Raw genomic sequence first — 16,686 nt, forward strand, 5'->3', positions numbered from 1 at the left:
GTCCAAGGCCGTTTTACCATCTCCAAAGACAACAACAGACAGCAGGTGTATCTGCAGATGAACAGCCTGAAGACTGAAGATTCTGCTGTTTATTACTGTGCCCGACACACACAATGACTGAAGTACTTTGGGCAGCTGTACAAAAACACATGCTTTCCTCATCCTAACTGCATGTTTCCTGGAAACCCTTCACATTTAACTCTGTTTCAGTTGTTATGTACTTTTTTATAGATTCGAGTTAAATCTCCCCTTTATAGGCTACATATAGCAAAGGTTGTGTCCCTATTGAGAGAACACAAAGCCCTTAATGAGAGGGAAAATAGGAGTTGAAGTTGTTTTTAGCTCCTGCACAATTAAATTTACCTTTTACTTCTGTATATATAAAAAAGATGGTAAAATACCAAATGAGGTAAGCTAGTAAAAGCTTCAACCAACACAACAAAATTGGATTATTTGCTCATTCATTAGTGATGAAGTTGAGATGTGACATTATTTTTTTTCTTAGTTTGTTTAAAAGCTATGAAATAAACCAAATGGACAGGAGATGCTAGAAAAAAATAAGAAAGAAAACCCATTAATTAACCCTTACATAATTTTCAATCAAATGTCTGTGTTTTCACCAAATATGCCCAGATTTGCCTAGAGACAGGTACTTGCTGGTCCTAAAAGGTCATGGGGTTATCTTAAAACAATGAAGGCGTAACAAAAAGCATAAGAATCGTGTTTATTGGCCAGACACATTTTTTTAATGTGCAGACACATACAAGGAATTTGGTTCCGGTAGATGGTGGCTCTCAAGCACAGCAATGTAAATCACACACACACACACACACACACACACACACACACACACACGTGTCTATATATACGTTACACATGCATACACATACATACACAAGAGCATAAGCGGGATCATATATGGTGCTCATAAAAACCACAGGTCATACAGAGGTCTGAGGGCTCTGTGAGGTTCCCAGATCAAATGTATGTTCTGTACTTGTATGGGTTTATGTCAGCTTTCTCCCACAGACCAAAGACATGTTTGTTAGAATGACTGGTCATTCTAAATGTATTGTTAGAGTGTGACTTGTAGTTAAAAGTGGTTAGTAAAACTACAAAAATGCTATTTAAATGTAAACAGTGTACATTTGCAAGCACACATACCTGTAGTGAGTTAACTCAGTTTATTTTGAGATAACTGACAGTTAACTGAGATTAAAACAAAGACGACAAAGATGGATTGGTAGATTTTAAAGACAGTTGAGCTGAGTCATTTGGGAAACACATACGGAACTCACACGCGCAAGGTTTCCTCTATGTTTTGATTAAAGCTGGTATAATTATGAGTTTATTATTGTTTAATGATTTTAACGCTTATATGTGTTTATATAATAAAATATTTCCAGTATTTTCTTACCATTTCCATTTTCAATAAAAGGGATATAGGAATAGTGACCATCAGTGCTGCCAGGTACTGTTATGTTTGGGCTCAAATTGGACTCTGAAATCAGAATCAACAGTTCAACTTTGAAAGTGCAGTAGTAGAGAGTGGGCACTGCATTTTCGAAATCTTCTTAGCAGTTCTTATTTATTGATGAATGTGTAACTTTTACACTTTACGTTTATTTCTAAGTTGTAATTGAAATAAAAAAACAAAACGAAACAAGCAGATGTAGCCGCGCCAGAGGAAAATCAGTGAAAGTACACACATCAGGGGTCAAGAGGAGCAAAAAAGAACTCTACTCGAATTGAGCTCCTAACTGGGAGACCAGTTTGAGGCCAATACAAAAAAAGCACATGAATATTCACATTTACACCATGTAAAGCACGTGACATGCATCGGAGGCGTGTTGTGGAAAATCTTAAACAAAACTGCAACTACTAGGCGAGCGTGTCTTTTGAAGTTAGGTTTATTAAAAGAAAAAGAAAAGCACTGCAGTGGAGAAGATGTTCAGATCAAACACCAAACAGTTCTCTGAGGATGGAAACCGCCCTGAACTCTTTTATAGCTTCCCAAACAAAGAACAATCCACAACTCTTATATGTTGCCCCATCTCACGGGGGGGCTATACCTCCTCCCTCACGGAGAGAATTATGACCGTGTTTTCTGCTTAGCCGTCACCTAAGGCCCATCTGTAGTGCACATGCATACAACTAAGTGACAGGAGTGCTCTTGCTATACTAATGTGATATGATTAAAATATGTGATTAATACATAAGAAAAGAAATCTGCTTCCACAGGCATTTGGGATGGAGGAGGGAGGATGAGTGTGTATTTGTGCCAGTGTACGTGCCAGTGTATGTGTGTCCTGTGTTCAGATCAGAGAGTGTGCTTTCACCCAGTTAAGTGAAAGTCAACAGTCCGCAGCCCACGCAGGTGGCCTTGGAAGGATATGGACAAATAGTCAAACAGTCCCAATATCAACTAGAATTTTTTGTTGTTCCTGTCAGCCTCGGCCTACGGGCATCCAGCTTTTTGAACTTTTATGTGTATTTTGAACTTCATTTTTTTTAAATATGTACTTTTTTTTTTTAAATATGGCAGGGTATAGAGTGACACAACAGTGTCCAAAGTGGTGGTTTATCTGCAAGTATACCATCAACACTGACACAAATACAAGAAAACAGCCTCTGAATAGCTGTCCACTGTAGTGACCACTATGCGTGAAAGGGTTAATGTCCATCCCTGGTCACCAGGTCTATCATATCCCGTTGAAGAGCCGTGAGCGTCTCCAAGATTTTATCCGTATTGCGTTCATGTATTTCTACCTTTGATGTTTCCTATGCAAATATTGAGATGACTTCCACCTACTTATCTTACTGCTGAGAGCCTGCAGAGAACAGTGGACTGACAGAGTTAAACAAGATGGACTCTAAGACAGTGCTGCTAATTCTGACTCTCTACTGTGCAGGTTAAACTCTACTAAAACTATTTTAATGTTCTTTTTACATCTGCTGAAAGTATTTAATTTTCTTTTCTTATCTGCCTGAATGTTTCTATTGACAGGTGTAAATTGTCAGACTCTGACAGAATCTGAACCAGTGGATAAAAGGCCTGGAGAATCCCATAAATTGACCTGCACAACCTCTGGATTCACATTCAGCAGCTACAGTATGGATTGGATCAGACAGGCACCGGGCAAAGGGCTGGAGTGGATTGCTCACATCTGGGGCAGTGGTAGCAACACTTACTACTCTCAGTCATTCAGAGGCCGGTTTACCATCTCCAGAGACAACAGCAGACAGCAGCTGTATCTGCAGATGAACAATCTGAAGACTGAAGATTCTGCTGTTTATTATTGTGCTCGAGAGCCACAGTGACTGAAAGTGTTTGAGCAGCTGTACAAAATCCTATTTGAACTCACCCTCAAAACAACATCCTTGTTTTGAGTTTTGCTATTTATTTTAAGATTCAATAACAATAATAAATTCTGCTAATGAAACATTTTTTCCTGCTTTGTATCTATCCCAACAATACACTTAATGCAAAATGTTTTGAGTTTAATTCAATTCAATTTTATTTATATAGTGCAAAATCACTACAAAAGATGCCTCAAGGAACTTTATATTGTAATGTAAAGACCCTACAACAATACAAAAAACTGAGAAATAAAGAGAGAAAAACATGAAAACTCATGTAGATTTGCAATGTCTTAAGGTAGTAAAAAAAAAGCATAAATATAATAAAAACAAAACAAAACAAAACAAAATTTATATCCGTGGGTTTCAACTGTTCACCTGTGGTTTCAACTATGGCATTTCAAACGCACAGTCCTTTTAATCTAATAAACACCAAGCACTTCCACAACACTGTGCAGTATGTGGCTGCATCAGTGAGAGGGCAGAAGAGCTCATATCACTTCAGCTTCAGTAACAACCATCTTCTCTGCAGCCCAGATACTGCTGCTGTCTACTGCATCCTGTGAGAAGCTTTGGTCAATTCACACTACTAAATACAATGGAATTACTAATAGTTGGATCACACAGAATGAAGGAAAACCACTGGAATGGATTTTACACATTTGGTATGATGGGAGCAGTGACCATAACAAAGTTTTTAAGAACAAGTTCAGCATCAGCAGAGACAGTTCTGTTGGCAAAGTGACAATAACAGGAGAGAATCTACAGCCTGAGGACACAGCTATTTATTACTGTGCACGTTACTGCACAGTGATACAGAACACTGACAGACCCGTACAAATACCCAGCAACACAAAGCCACCAAACGCAGCATGTGTAACTGTGAACACAAATAAGAGGATGAGGCAGAGAGTTTGTAGAGTATTATATTCATATGGCAAACTTTGTAAAACATACCCCTATCTCATTGTGTAAAAGTTAGCCTAAAATACATTTTATGGACAAACTTGAGTAAATAAAACTCAAATAAAACTGATTAACGGAAAAGGACAATATCATGATGCATGATGATAAAATTCAAAGGCGTCCAGGACAGAAAGAACTGCACTAGACTGTTAGTACAACTTTGTTACCTGTTGATGATCAGGATCTGACTGCTTGGCGAAGGTCCATTATCATACAATCAGCTTTAACAAAGGCAATGATGAGTAATCATTGAAGCTTTGTAGCCTCCATTTGTAGCTGTTTGCAATTGCTTCATAAAAGGACAAATAACCATGATTAATTCAAGAAGTTACTAATTGTTAGTTAAGTTCTTTGTGTGACTTCATCAAAAATGGGGATTATCTATATCTTACAAAGCATTTATAAATGAAAGCAGTTTTTGCTTTAAATCCTGAAGTGAATAACAGCAAATCATCATATATCAATTCACCTGGCACTTCAAGGGTTAATATTACAAATAGATATATGGAGTAGCAGAAAAGGTTTAAAACAACCGTTAACACCATGTTAAGTCAGGTTCACCCAGCAATATGAATATATGAGCACTGAGCTGCATCACTGAAGCTTTGACTTTGACTTGTTTTGGAAGAGAACTTTAATTCAAAATATTATTGTTATTCATAAAACAATGAATAATGGATAATCAAAAAAAGAAGTTGATAGACAAGCTTATCCCAAGTGAAGAGGATTCAATGCAAACCTTAGATGTTTTCTATCTCTACGTACAGAGAGAACACAAATGGACTCCGAGTGGGTTTCCTGGGTTGGCAATTATAATGGTAGCAACAAATACTACTCTTAGTCAGTTTAAGACTGGTTTACCTATTTCTGGAGACAGCAGAATTGTATCTGCAGATGAACAGTCTGAGAAGTGAAGATTCTGCTGTGTATTACAGTGCTGAGTCATCACTGTGACAGAAGTCCTTTTAAAAACTGCAAAAAATCATTCAGTACCGTATTTAATATTGATGTAGCAATATTGTATTTAATAGTGAAAAGATAATTGAAATATCAAAAAAATGTATTCATACTGAGTAATTTTCCCTGTGACAGGGATCAGAAAAAGGGATCAGATCTTTTTGTTAGCTACTGATTTCACACTAATGACACATAAGCAACATAGATTTTCCATTACTGCTGACTGGATGGATGGATATTATTTTATTATTATGTTCCTTTTTGATCTCTATGTTTGCTGTTTTCTTGTAGCTGACAGAACTGAGTGTGTGACTCAATTCACAGTCTGAGTTTTAATATATGAGATGAAAAAAAACAAAACAATGTCCATACTAAATTTAGCTAAAGTCATCCAGTGAGGAGGAGTTAATGCAAACTCAGATGTCTTTAATTTCTACTTATCTGACTGTGAGGGAACAAGCAGCCAAAGCATAGTGGACACAGGCAAAAAAAGTATCTTCAAAAAGGGTTTTCTTTATTTTAACCCTCAAAAAGTCCAAAATTAACAAAATTCAAAAACATACTTAGCAGGCCCATAAAAGAGGTCAACTAAATATAACTCTACAAAAAATAATTTCCAGAAACTTAAACAAAACAAAGTGAGACACAACTTAACTCACAAACTGACCTAATTAGAAAGACACATGAGGGTAGCTTTTATAATGATTTGGCCAAACCATTTATACACAATAGGGGGGAAAACAAAAACACACATATTAACTAAGCACAGAATAACCTAACTAAACCTAAAACACCCCTGCTCCTGGTAAGCCCATGGTTGGTCCTGCTGAGCAGGCATTTTGTCCCCAGAGTCCTCAGCCACGCCTTTTGCCCAGACAGGAAACAGCCACCGCCCAAACCCAGGTAACTCAAAGAGAGAAACATAATTAATATAACAAAACATTTTAGAAAAACCACACAATGTTACTATGTGTGCGCCTCATAATACCAGTGTTAGGTTTAACAAAATGATTAATGAATTAACTTAATGAAGAAAACTGGAAAGCAAACTAATAAAGTGAAAAATGAACTGATTTACCCCTGTGTGGCTGTTGCCATCACACTGACTGTAGAGTGAACGACAGAGCAGTGGACTCACAGATCGATATGATGGACTGTAGGACAGGACTGCTGCTTTCAACTGTTTGCTGGGCAGGTGAAGATTTTTGCTGATATTGTATTTTTCTTTTGTTTTGTTTTTTGTCTCCCTATAGTTACAATAAGACGAATGCAAAGTTACTTGCTTTCTTTTGATTTTGCAGGTGGTGATAGTCAGACTCTGACTGAGTCTGAACCAGTGGTTAAAAGACCTGGAGAATCCCGCAAACTGACCTGTACAGGATCTGGATTCACATTCAGTGACTCCTGGATGGCCTGGGTCAGACAGGCCTGTCTGACCCAGCAAACATCAAATATGACAGTGCTTACATCTGTTATTCTCAGTCAGTACAAGGCCGGTTCACCATCTCCAGAGACAACAGCAAACAGCAGCTGTATCTGCAGATGAACAGTCTGAAGACTGAAGATTCTGCTGTTTATTATTGTACTCGAGACTCACAGTGACTGAAATTCTTTAAGCAGTTGTACAAAATCCTACAGTCGTTTATGCTACATTTATCTTTCATCATAATTGTAGTATAATGACAGTATTACTAATACTAAATCTATTAAGGCTATTACCTTAAGAAAGTCATGCACTTGTCTGAGAAGTTCTTTGCATTCACACAATTAAACTCTCCACTGGTGTCTCCTCCACTGTCATGATGAAGGTCATCTCATTATCAAAGGTATTCAAAGTCAATTAAAGATAATGGTAAGTTAAAATGGTCACAGGAAGTTGTTCATATATGAGAGGATCATTTCAGGCCTCACCAGACATCCTAGCTGTTTAAATAGATTAAATACAATAAATGCAGTGTTTCAGTATCATGACATCTTCAGATGTCTTTGTCTAGCTAAAAACTGATCTTCATTTTATTCCACCTATCATGTTTTAATAGCAGCTGTGGGGAAGATACTGTTTACCTGCACAAGCATTTAAACTGCTTTAAAAAGGAGAAAAATAGAGAGAGAAAATGAACAGTCTATGTCACGGTTCTGGGTCATTTTGACCCAGCTTTTTCAGTTTCTTGTATTTTGTATATTTCTGCATTATGATTTATGTTCTGGTTCTTTAGTTGTGCTATTTTGATTATTATTCTAGATTTAGTTCAGCGTCAGTCTGCGTCTTTGTAAATTGTTTCTTGTTTCCTGTTTTACTTTAAAGGTTCATGTCTGATGTCAGTGTGTTCAGTTTTACTTCCCCCCCGTCTCATTAGCCCTAATCTCTCCCAGCTGTGTCTTCCTCCTGTTTTCTGTTCCATGATTACTCCCCTGTGTATATAAGCCCTGTGTTTTCCTTTGCTCTCTGTCGTGTTGTACCATCACTTTCACTGTATGTTCCATTTGCCAGCCTGCCCTCCCTCCCTCTAGTTAGTTTTTTGTTCAGTTGCTTTCCAGCAATAAAGCCGAGTATTTTGAGTTGCGTTTGCCTCCGTGAGTCCTACATTTGGGGTCCTCTCTTCCTGTCTGCCTGCACACAGCCATGACAGTCTACTCAGTCATTGCTTTAATGAAATGCAAATATATTTAAGTTAACAATAAGCCTTTCCTCATAATTAGCATTAGGCTTGAACACGCAATTAACAGCTTACAGCTCTTTAGCTTAAATATCAAACATGTTCTCTGTAGCTTTGATACCAAGGCTGGCTGCTGCGTCTTTTGGGTTGTTAAGAATCTATCAGTATTAATTAATCTATTAATCAGATGAATGGTGGAAATAGTGTTCACTGTCGAGTTACTACAAAAAAGAAAAAAAATGTTACGGAGAAGAGAGACTGAATAACACTGGAAGTGTCATTTTATTCTATGTCTGCATGGCCTATACAAGTAAATTTGCACAATAATACTTAAAGATAAAGTTCATAACAGTACCTAAAGTGCACTATGATGACAAATAACTGCATTTGAAATTGATTCTGCATTGACAAAGAAATAAATTTAGCTGCAATTAAATCATTATTTAAAATACTCTTTATTATGCAAAATTTAATTTGCTGATAAATAAACTAACTACAGTTGTTTTAAGAGATAATTAAATAGCATGGCAGTACAAAATGTTTGCTGCACAAGCTTTCTCCTTAAAATTAAAAAAAATGTGGCTATATGTTTATGTTCATGAAAAAAATATAATGTTCAATTTAAATATATTGAAAAATAGGCAAAAAGATATATGTATTTTTTGTCTGTTTGTTTTGTTGGTTTTTGTTTGTTACCCTTTATCACTGTTCCTCTTCCCCCGCTGTTTTTCTTTCCCTACCTCTCTTTCTTTCTCCCTTTTCTTTCCCCCAGTCATGTCTGTCCCATGTGTAGTAAGTGAAAATAAGATAAAATAAAATAAACGATAAAAAGAAAGGTGAATCAAATAGACCAATACGGCAAGGCCAGGATGGTCCATTTGGTAAAGTAAATCCGTTGGGCATCTTTCTTTGCCTTTAGACAATAATTCTGATGGCAAAAGAACCAAACGGGACAGGCAAAAAGAAAAAAGACAAAAATTGGCAAAATGAAGTTAGATCATGGAGTTGGATCATGTGTGCCATGTGGAGAGGGCAAATGAACTCACATCATTTCAGCTTCAACATCAGTCGTGTTAGCTATGTTACTGCTGCTGGCTGCTGGGCCCTGTGTCAGGTCTCTAGTTATTCTTTGACTGACAACAGTGAGAAGGAAACTGATAGGTTTGTAGCTTGAACCTATTCGCTGGAACGTTGAAGGCAATGTGACCACACAACAAGCAAGACCCGAGTAGGCAACATTCTTTATGTTTCACGTGCACGGGAGAGAACTGGACAGGCGCCGTTCCTTCGCTTGACCTCAGTTGCTCTCGTCCGCTCTCCCGTAACACTGCTCTTTTATTGTGGTTACATGAATATGCATAGGTTCATTAACATATGACATCTTATATAGGTATGCATGTGAACAAAGAATACCCTGAGTGTGTGTGTGTGTGTGTGTGTGTATCTATGTGTGTATGGGGTCAAGATGTAACCCCAGGAAGACTCCCCAAAGCTGGTGCCAGGAGTCTAGCGGTACATCTGAACAAAAGGCTCTTACACTCAAACAGATATACGTGTGTTTGCTATACCATATATCAGCAGGAGAAGATACGACCTCTCCTAGGAGGTGTGTGATCTATGCCAGAACACTCTGAAGAGGAGTGAACGCACTCCCCTCTTCATGCTACACAGAGTTGTTACAGACCTCCTAGGATGAGACATTCTTTCAATCTACAAATGATTATATACTTCTAAGCATATATGAGTAGATATTTCTAAGCATAAATGACAATCACAATACAAATCTAACATTTCCCCCCTTTTGGCAATTATGCTAGAAAAGTCCCCAGTTATGATCCCGTCATGTCTGACAGTGTCAATGCAACCGTTTTTATACTCAGCATATGTAAACGTACACAGTTTCACAAATGTATTAGCAGTTATCCAAGTTCTCATTAATCTCATTCAATGGTAAACTGCATCCTACAAGCAAACAGATGAATCGTCAACAGTCAAAAGAAAAATTAACATTTTCAAAAACACTCCAGCTTGGTGGTGCTCCTCTGCAAGACATGTAAATCACACGTCTCTCTGCAGAGTGGTTTAAGTTCTGCAGGGCGTCATAAATGTGTCTTCCAGTTGTTTCCATCACTGTCCATAGGACCAGAGTCCAAATGTATGTAGAATAGACATTCAAACATACCAGTTGAGTTTGTTTGTCATGTTTGTCAACATGGGTCTCAGCTATTGTGAGAGCTGCAGACCTCTTCAGCACTCTAGTTTTATGGCCTCTGCCAACCCCCATCACCTCACTTCAGGCCTCTGTCCTGTGGGGGATATTTATGACTCCTCTATTGTCCATCCTCTGCAGGAAAAACCCTCTGTGGAAAGGGTGCTGGATCCAGTTATCTTACTGCTGTTATGATCCCAGCAGTCTTCAGTGTGCCATCGTATGCACAGTATAGTGACACAGCATTAGGTGATGTTGATAGGAAACTGCTGTCATCACCACCATAGCTTCTGGTTCCTGTGCTTTTCACAGAATCATGATGCCATCCTGGACTCCCCCTGCGCTGTCGGTGGAGCTTGGCACGCTCCCCTCATCCTTCAGGTGCACGTCTGTCGTCCACAATCTCCTCTGTTGGCCTCTGGAAAGCCCCCTTGGCATAGCTCTCATTCCAACGCAGCTTCATGGTCCTTGCTGTGGCTCCAAAGTCTGATCTCATGATGGGCCCCAAACAGCTCGACCTTTGACCTCAGCCACTGCCTGGGCTGTCAGCTCTGCCTGGAATGGGTTCTCGCTTCTCACTGGGCCTCTGAAGATTTCTCAGGAGATTCCTTTCAGCAATACTCTGACTGCTGCACCTGTATTTCCTTGCTAGGAGGAAAAACTCCTACTTGGAAAGCATGTTAATCATCATCAAACCACATTCTTTAGTTCAGGGAGCTTCATTTATGGACCATCAAAGCCTCATCTGAACACAGATGCACCACTTGCATAGGTTTAATACCCGTCTGAACTGTTAATCACACAAAAATCATAAAAACATAGGTTAGAAAACATAGAAAACATAGTTTCATGTAACTCTGTAATTCTGGACCCCTCCTCTTGACGCATGGACACTCCCATGAGTCAACTCATCAAACCTAGATTCCTGTCTTAAAGAAAAAGGTTAGCTAGATCATCTCCCAGGCACCCTCAGGGCTTCACCTCCTCTGGAGTAGCTCTGTAACCCTGCAATAAAAGATGTTAGTGTGTTTTGCATATTAAGTTTGTTTAAAACCTGGCTCTGCCAGGAGCCTGCATACACACCATCATGGCCTGGAAAACAAGATCTGGAAGTAAAATCAAACTCCACACTTATAAACAATTGTATCATTAGAGTAATAAAGCATCAACAGGACAAGTATCATGTGCAGGTTTTCTCAAATCAGTAAACTACAATTATTGGCATAATTCGCCCCAAACATGGATCATCCCATGTACTCTGTTAACAGTAATGTAATCGGTGACTTCCCTTAAGCAAAGTCACTCCATGTATTTAACACTAGGAGCTCAGTAGTGGCCAGCTAATGAGCCCCATATCAAACTATTCCACAAACACTGCATCTCTTAGTTGCTTTCTCATGTTACTTGTCCATCTCTGCTGAATCCTCTACATGCACTCTTAGAAAAACAAACATTAACAACACACATGGACAATCCTGGAGGTCAGGCACAAGTTGACAGGTTCCAGAGGTGCTATAAAAAGACCATAAAGACCATAGCTGTGGACAGAAGTCGCACTAGTTTCAACACAGGGAATGTTTTACATGTTATTCACATCGTCAAAGTAACCTTGAACATTTCCCCAACAACACAGTGTAACAGCATCACCAACTCATAACCTGTAAACACAGTTTTCTTCACACGTAAACCCAGAAATCCTGTAGTAGAAAACATCAACCAGCTATCCTGGTATAAATCACATGATCAAATCACATGAAGAACTGTAATGCTGTAGAAAAGTTAGCGCTGCGCAGGTGTATACACACTTTCTCACAGTTACCTCTGTGAGCAACACAAGGTAGTGAATAACACCCCCTGGTAGATTCACAGACACAGAAAGTGACATTTAAAAGGTTAAATCATCATGCAACCTCGACTGTTGCTGTCATCTTTCTGCTCCTGTAAAAAGAAACACACATAGATTCATCTGCACCTTTGTCAGGTGGGGGTTAAATTCGCACAGTGATGTCAGTCAGCCTGTCAGCTTCTGTCCGCTTTTACCAGTCAGTCAGTTTTATTTTCTCTCACTCATTCAGTCATGCATTCATTCATTCTTTCTTTGCTGACAGTGGAAATTATTGTCGCATTTTCATTTCCACTTCTCAGCAAAATGACGTCATTTCAAAAAGAAAAGAAGAACTTTATATTGGATTATCTCGCTTAATCCTTTTTTGGGTAGGGACCTATTTTCTAATTGTCCCATATAAGTGACTTTCTCCAGAGCCCATTGTAATCTTTTGGAGAAACTCACTTGCAACAATTTTCTCGACGACGCGTCGTATAGCGCTTCTGTTCTAATCGTGCAGATCTGCTCAAACAGAGATCATCAAACAAAACTTTCAGTGCACTGTGAAAGTATCAAAATAAAAAGGCCTCGTTAAGTCATGACACATGCTCCTCATCTCAGGAGGGTAAATCATACCATTAGCATGATTTATCAAACCATCATACTAATTGGCAGGCTCAACTTCACAACAAAAGAAAAATCATCAGCTAGATTAACTCCAACCCAACCATTAGTCGCACAACACACAACATAAGCCTCATGTGTTATTAGCTATGAATTTTAATCCCCAGGACTGTACTTTTCACTCATTTAGGCCACAAATTTTATTTAATTTTCCTTTTTCCCCGTCATCATAAAACATGTGACATGTCATCAGGTATTTCACAAAAAACGTTTGTTCTTATATATTCAGAGTTGTGTATCTGGGTGCAGGATTCACTCGCACATCACAACAGGAAACTCAGTGTTTTAGAGTCTCCATTCCAACAAACTCCAACACATCCCATTCACTCGTGCTAGAATTCAATCACCTTTCATTAATCTAAGAACCATCAACTAATTTGCATATCAGCTATTAACCCACTAAGTTAACAGGACAACAGAAATGCATGTTCAAAATATTATCACAAAAATAGAATTTCCCTCATACAGTAAAATATTTTGTGCTGCATCAATCAGGCAGAAAACATCCCCCAATTTACTATATTACCAACTAAATTTATTGTCTGATCACTGGTTGGTCAAACCAGAATCCTTTTTTTTTCCCACAAAAGTTAAACTGTTGTCCTGCAACATAGTTAGTTAGTTGTCAGCATTAAATAAATTAAGCATTTGATAACAAGTGTCTGCTAAATTGACAGTATTTTAACACTGATGAGAGATAACAAGCTGATTTTCATTGCATGTGTGTTTGTGTTATTAGGCAGGTTTAATCAATGTCTGTGGAGCTGCATCTCCAGCAGGGCATGTTCTTAAAGCTGCCTTTCCTACACACTTCTCTGCTATTATTTGATCATTTTGTAACTAATGTGCTATGAGTCCACTGATCTTTGCATCACACGAGGTGACTTGGACAAGATGATAAACAGACTCACATGCTCAAGATGGTGTCTAATCTTCATGAGCTCTCTTGTGTTTGTGTTAGTAGGGTTAATGCATGTTCTGCTTGTGTGTGTGATTTTGTATATGTATCTTTTTGCAGTGGTTCAGATTCCTTCACAATGTTCCACTTAAGCAGTCAGTTTTCTTTTCCCCAGGTTTGCTAACCCAAATTTTGATTTCCCACATTAAACAACAGCTTTCCTCTGTGTCCTTACTTACTCTCACTCTGTTGTCCTCTCCCACTTCAACAGTCCAATAGTCGGCAGTTCTCCTTCAGCTTTGTCCTGTGTTCCACTGTCTCTTCTTGCCATTTTACTCCGAAAGTGGCAAATGTCAACCTCCAACAGTCTCCTCAGTTCTCCTCAAACGTCCTTTTCACAAGCACAGTGACTTTGCAGCTTGTTGGAAACACAGTGTCATTCATCCAGTCAGGATGATGGTTTGCTCTTCTTCTCCACTGCTGTTTGTCCACACTGCTGCTGCTTGCTGGGTCTCTTTGCTCAGGACTTTGCTGCTGTCTCTTTATCTGCCATGTTATTGCTCTTTGGAGCTGCATTCCTTGTCTTCAGGGAGGAGTGAGAGCTCACTTGCGAGGTTGAGGGACACATGGTGCTGTAAATAAGTTAGCCAGAAATTGCAGAAATTGGCCTGAATGTTTCCAATGATGTCAAACTATAACTTTATTCCGACTGCTGCATATGGGAAAACTGATCCAGGTCTGCTTTTCTTCTGAAAGTGACAAAACTAAGACATTTCCATTATTATCATCACTGCTTAACCGACACACATCTCTCCTTTCTTAAAAGCAGAAAATGAGATTGTAGTTGTTCTTGGCTGATAAACACAAAACCTTTTTCCTATGATTATTTTCATCTATAATGTAAATTCTTTCTCTTTTTTACTCTTTTTTTTCTTTACACTAGCTGGTGACCTGCAGAATCACCGCTCTCACAATTTGTGACAATTACTTTTACACAGCACACACACACACTGCGACGTCAGGCACATTCACACTCACTTTTTTCATCTGCATAAATAAACCATATGGCTGATGATATGTGCCATGGTGATCCATAAGTATGATCACAAGTTTATTTAGTTAGTTTTCAACCCAACAAAACAAATAAACAGAAACATGATGCTGATGCTATAAACACTCTACACACATGGGTCAAGATCCAGGAGAACTGCTGCGCATCTGAAAGAAGAAGCTGAACTCACGGATACGCTACATACTCGAGTTATCATAGTTCTCTTCCCCTTTCTTTGATGAGTTCTCAGCAGCTCCTGATCTGATAATGTGTAGCTTGCTCATCAGCTCAGAAGAGACAGCAACACAACCTCACACAGTGGTTGTGTGCTTTGCCCACAGTGGCAAAGACTTACACTTTCATATTCAACTCAGCTTCTCCATCATGTAGTTTTCAGCTGTTTCACACAGGGTTCAGCATAATAGTTGTTTTCATAGGTGTGCTCTATATCTCAACAATGGCTCATATTAGGATGACAGTTTTCAAACAGGTCAAGTGCCTCTATGCATGTAATTAGGTAAAATATTTGCCTATTTTACTGCATCTCATATGTCATTGTACTGAATTTGAGCAACCTTAAGCTTAATGCAGATTACTGTTAACAACTGGTTAAAGTAATGGTCTGGAGCACAGGCTGTTGTTGATCAGGGCAATCTAAAGAATCATCTAAACATTTTGTGTCAGCAAGGGGTGGGGGAAGCCATTCACCAGAGCATAGCTTAACTGCTGCTGATGTGGGCTGGCCTTCTCCACACGCTCTTCGAGGCTGCTGTTTTCCTGAAAACTTCTAACATTTGAATCTAGACATTTTACAGCAACCAATTTACCCTCAAAAATCACAGTTTTGTATGAGAATATAAATATCTCGCGATGTGTCGTCTCCCTGCGAGGCAGTCTTACTTGCTCGGGAACCCATGATAACAACAACAACAACCGTGTCACAGACCGCGCCGTGCTCGCGTGAACCCGCGCAGCTACAGTAATCTCTTAGTCGTTCTCTTTGAACTTACTCGGTGTTGCTTAGCGTGTAATATCAGCCTCGGATCCCGCCGATCGTCATTCGTCGAAGAGAGAAAACAGACAGCTAATCCACCGGCCCAATGACAAATTCTCACGTTTCGCTGACGTCAGGGTTCTCTCCTCGGTGAATGCCGACTCCAGGGATCCGGCGTCGAAGGACCAATTAATGATAGGTTTGTAGCTTGAACCTATTCGCTGGAACGTTGAAGGCAATGTGACCACACAACAAGCAAGACCCGAGTAGGCAACATTCTTTATGTTTCACGTGCACGGGAGAGAACTGGACAGGCGCCGTTCCTTCGCTTGACCCCAGTTGCTCTCATCCGCTCTCCCGTAACACTGCTCTTTTATTGTGGTTACATGAATATGCATAGGTTCATTAACATATGACATCTTATATAGGTATGCATGTGAACAAAGAATACCCTGAGTGTGTGTGTGTGTGTGTGTGTGTATCTATGTGTGTATGGGGTCAAGATGTAACCCCAGGAAGACTCCCCAAAGCTGGTGCCAGGAGTCTAGCGGTACATCTGAACAAAAGGCTCTTACACTCAAACAGATATACGTGTGTTTGCTATACCATATATCAGCAGGAGAAGATACGACCTCTCCTAGGAGGTGTGTGATCTATGCCAGAACACTCTGAAGAGGAGTGAACGCACTCCCCTCTTCATGCTACACAGAGTTGTTACAGACCTCCTAGGATGAGACATTCTTTCAATCTACAAATGATTATATACTTCTAAGCATATATGAGTAGATATTTCTAAGCATAAATGACAATCACAATACAAATCTAACAGAAACATTTATAAAAATGGTGCTTTAAAGAATACGTTTCCCTCTCCTAAACATGAAATGGACACACGCAGAAGTAGCATTACCAGCAGGGGGAGATAATATATTTAGAGCCAAGAAGTCGGTAGCAAGCAAAAACCATGTGAAGTACATTCCAGGGTCCGTAATTGCCAGAAACTATTAAGCTATGTGGCTAATATGTATTTACATGTAAATGTGTTAACACTGTCTCACAATTTAGATGGACAAAGCGTGAAATAG

The 16,686-nt window shown here is 39.2% G+C and overlaps 3 protein-coding genes, 1 long non-coding RNA gene and 1 gene segment (V, D, J or C); 4 read left to right on the forward strand and 1 right to left on the reverse strand.

Moving 5' to 3' along the window:
• The window catches only part of LOC100709195 (uncharacterized), a 1,346,887-nt gene that overhangs the window by 745,581 nt on the left and 584,620 nt on the right, over positions 1-16,686 (forward strand). The window lies entirely within an intron of this gene.
• Positions 1-16,686, reverse strand: part of LOC112846698 (uncharacterized) — a 961,229-nt gene that overhangs the window by 578,827 nt on the left and 365,716 nt on the right. The gene's annotated exons all lie outside the window — the stretch shown is intronic.
• LOC102076453 (Ig heavy chain Mem5) overlaps positions 1-16,686 on the forward strand; it is a 900,359-nt gene that overhangs the window by 546,195 nt on the left and 337,478 nt on the right. The window lies entirely within an intron of this gene.
• LOC106096470 (immunoglobulin mu heavy chain) overlaps positions 1-16,686 on the forward strand; it is a 1,110,954-nt gene that overhangs the window by 538,180 nt on the left and 556,088 nt on the right. The gene's annotated exons all lie outside the window — the stretch shown is intronic.
• Positions 2,718-3,333, forward strand: LOC109202066 (Ig heavy chain V region 914-like). The segment is given in 2 exon segments: positions 2,718-2,912; positions 3,008-3,333. Coding segments are annotated over 2 exon segments (360 nt in total).

The sequence above is a fragment of the Oreochromis niloticus genome, linkage group LG4 (assembly GCF_001858045.2).
Source record: "Oreochromis niloticus isolate F11D_XX linkage group LG4, O_niloticus_UMD_NMBU, whole genome shotgun sequence".
NCBI lineage: Eukaryota > Metazoa > Chordata > Actinopteri > Cichliformes > Cichlidae > Oreochromis > Oreochromis niloticus.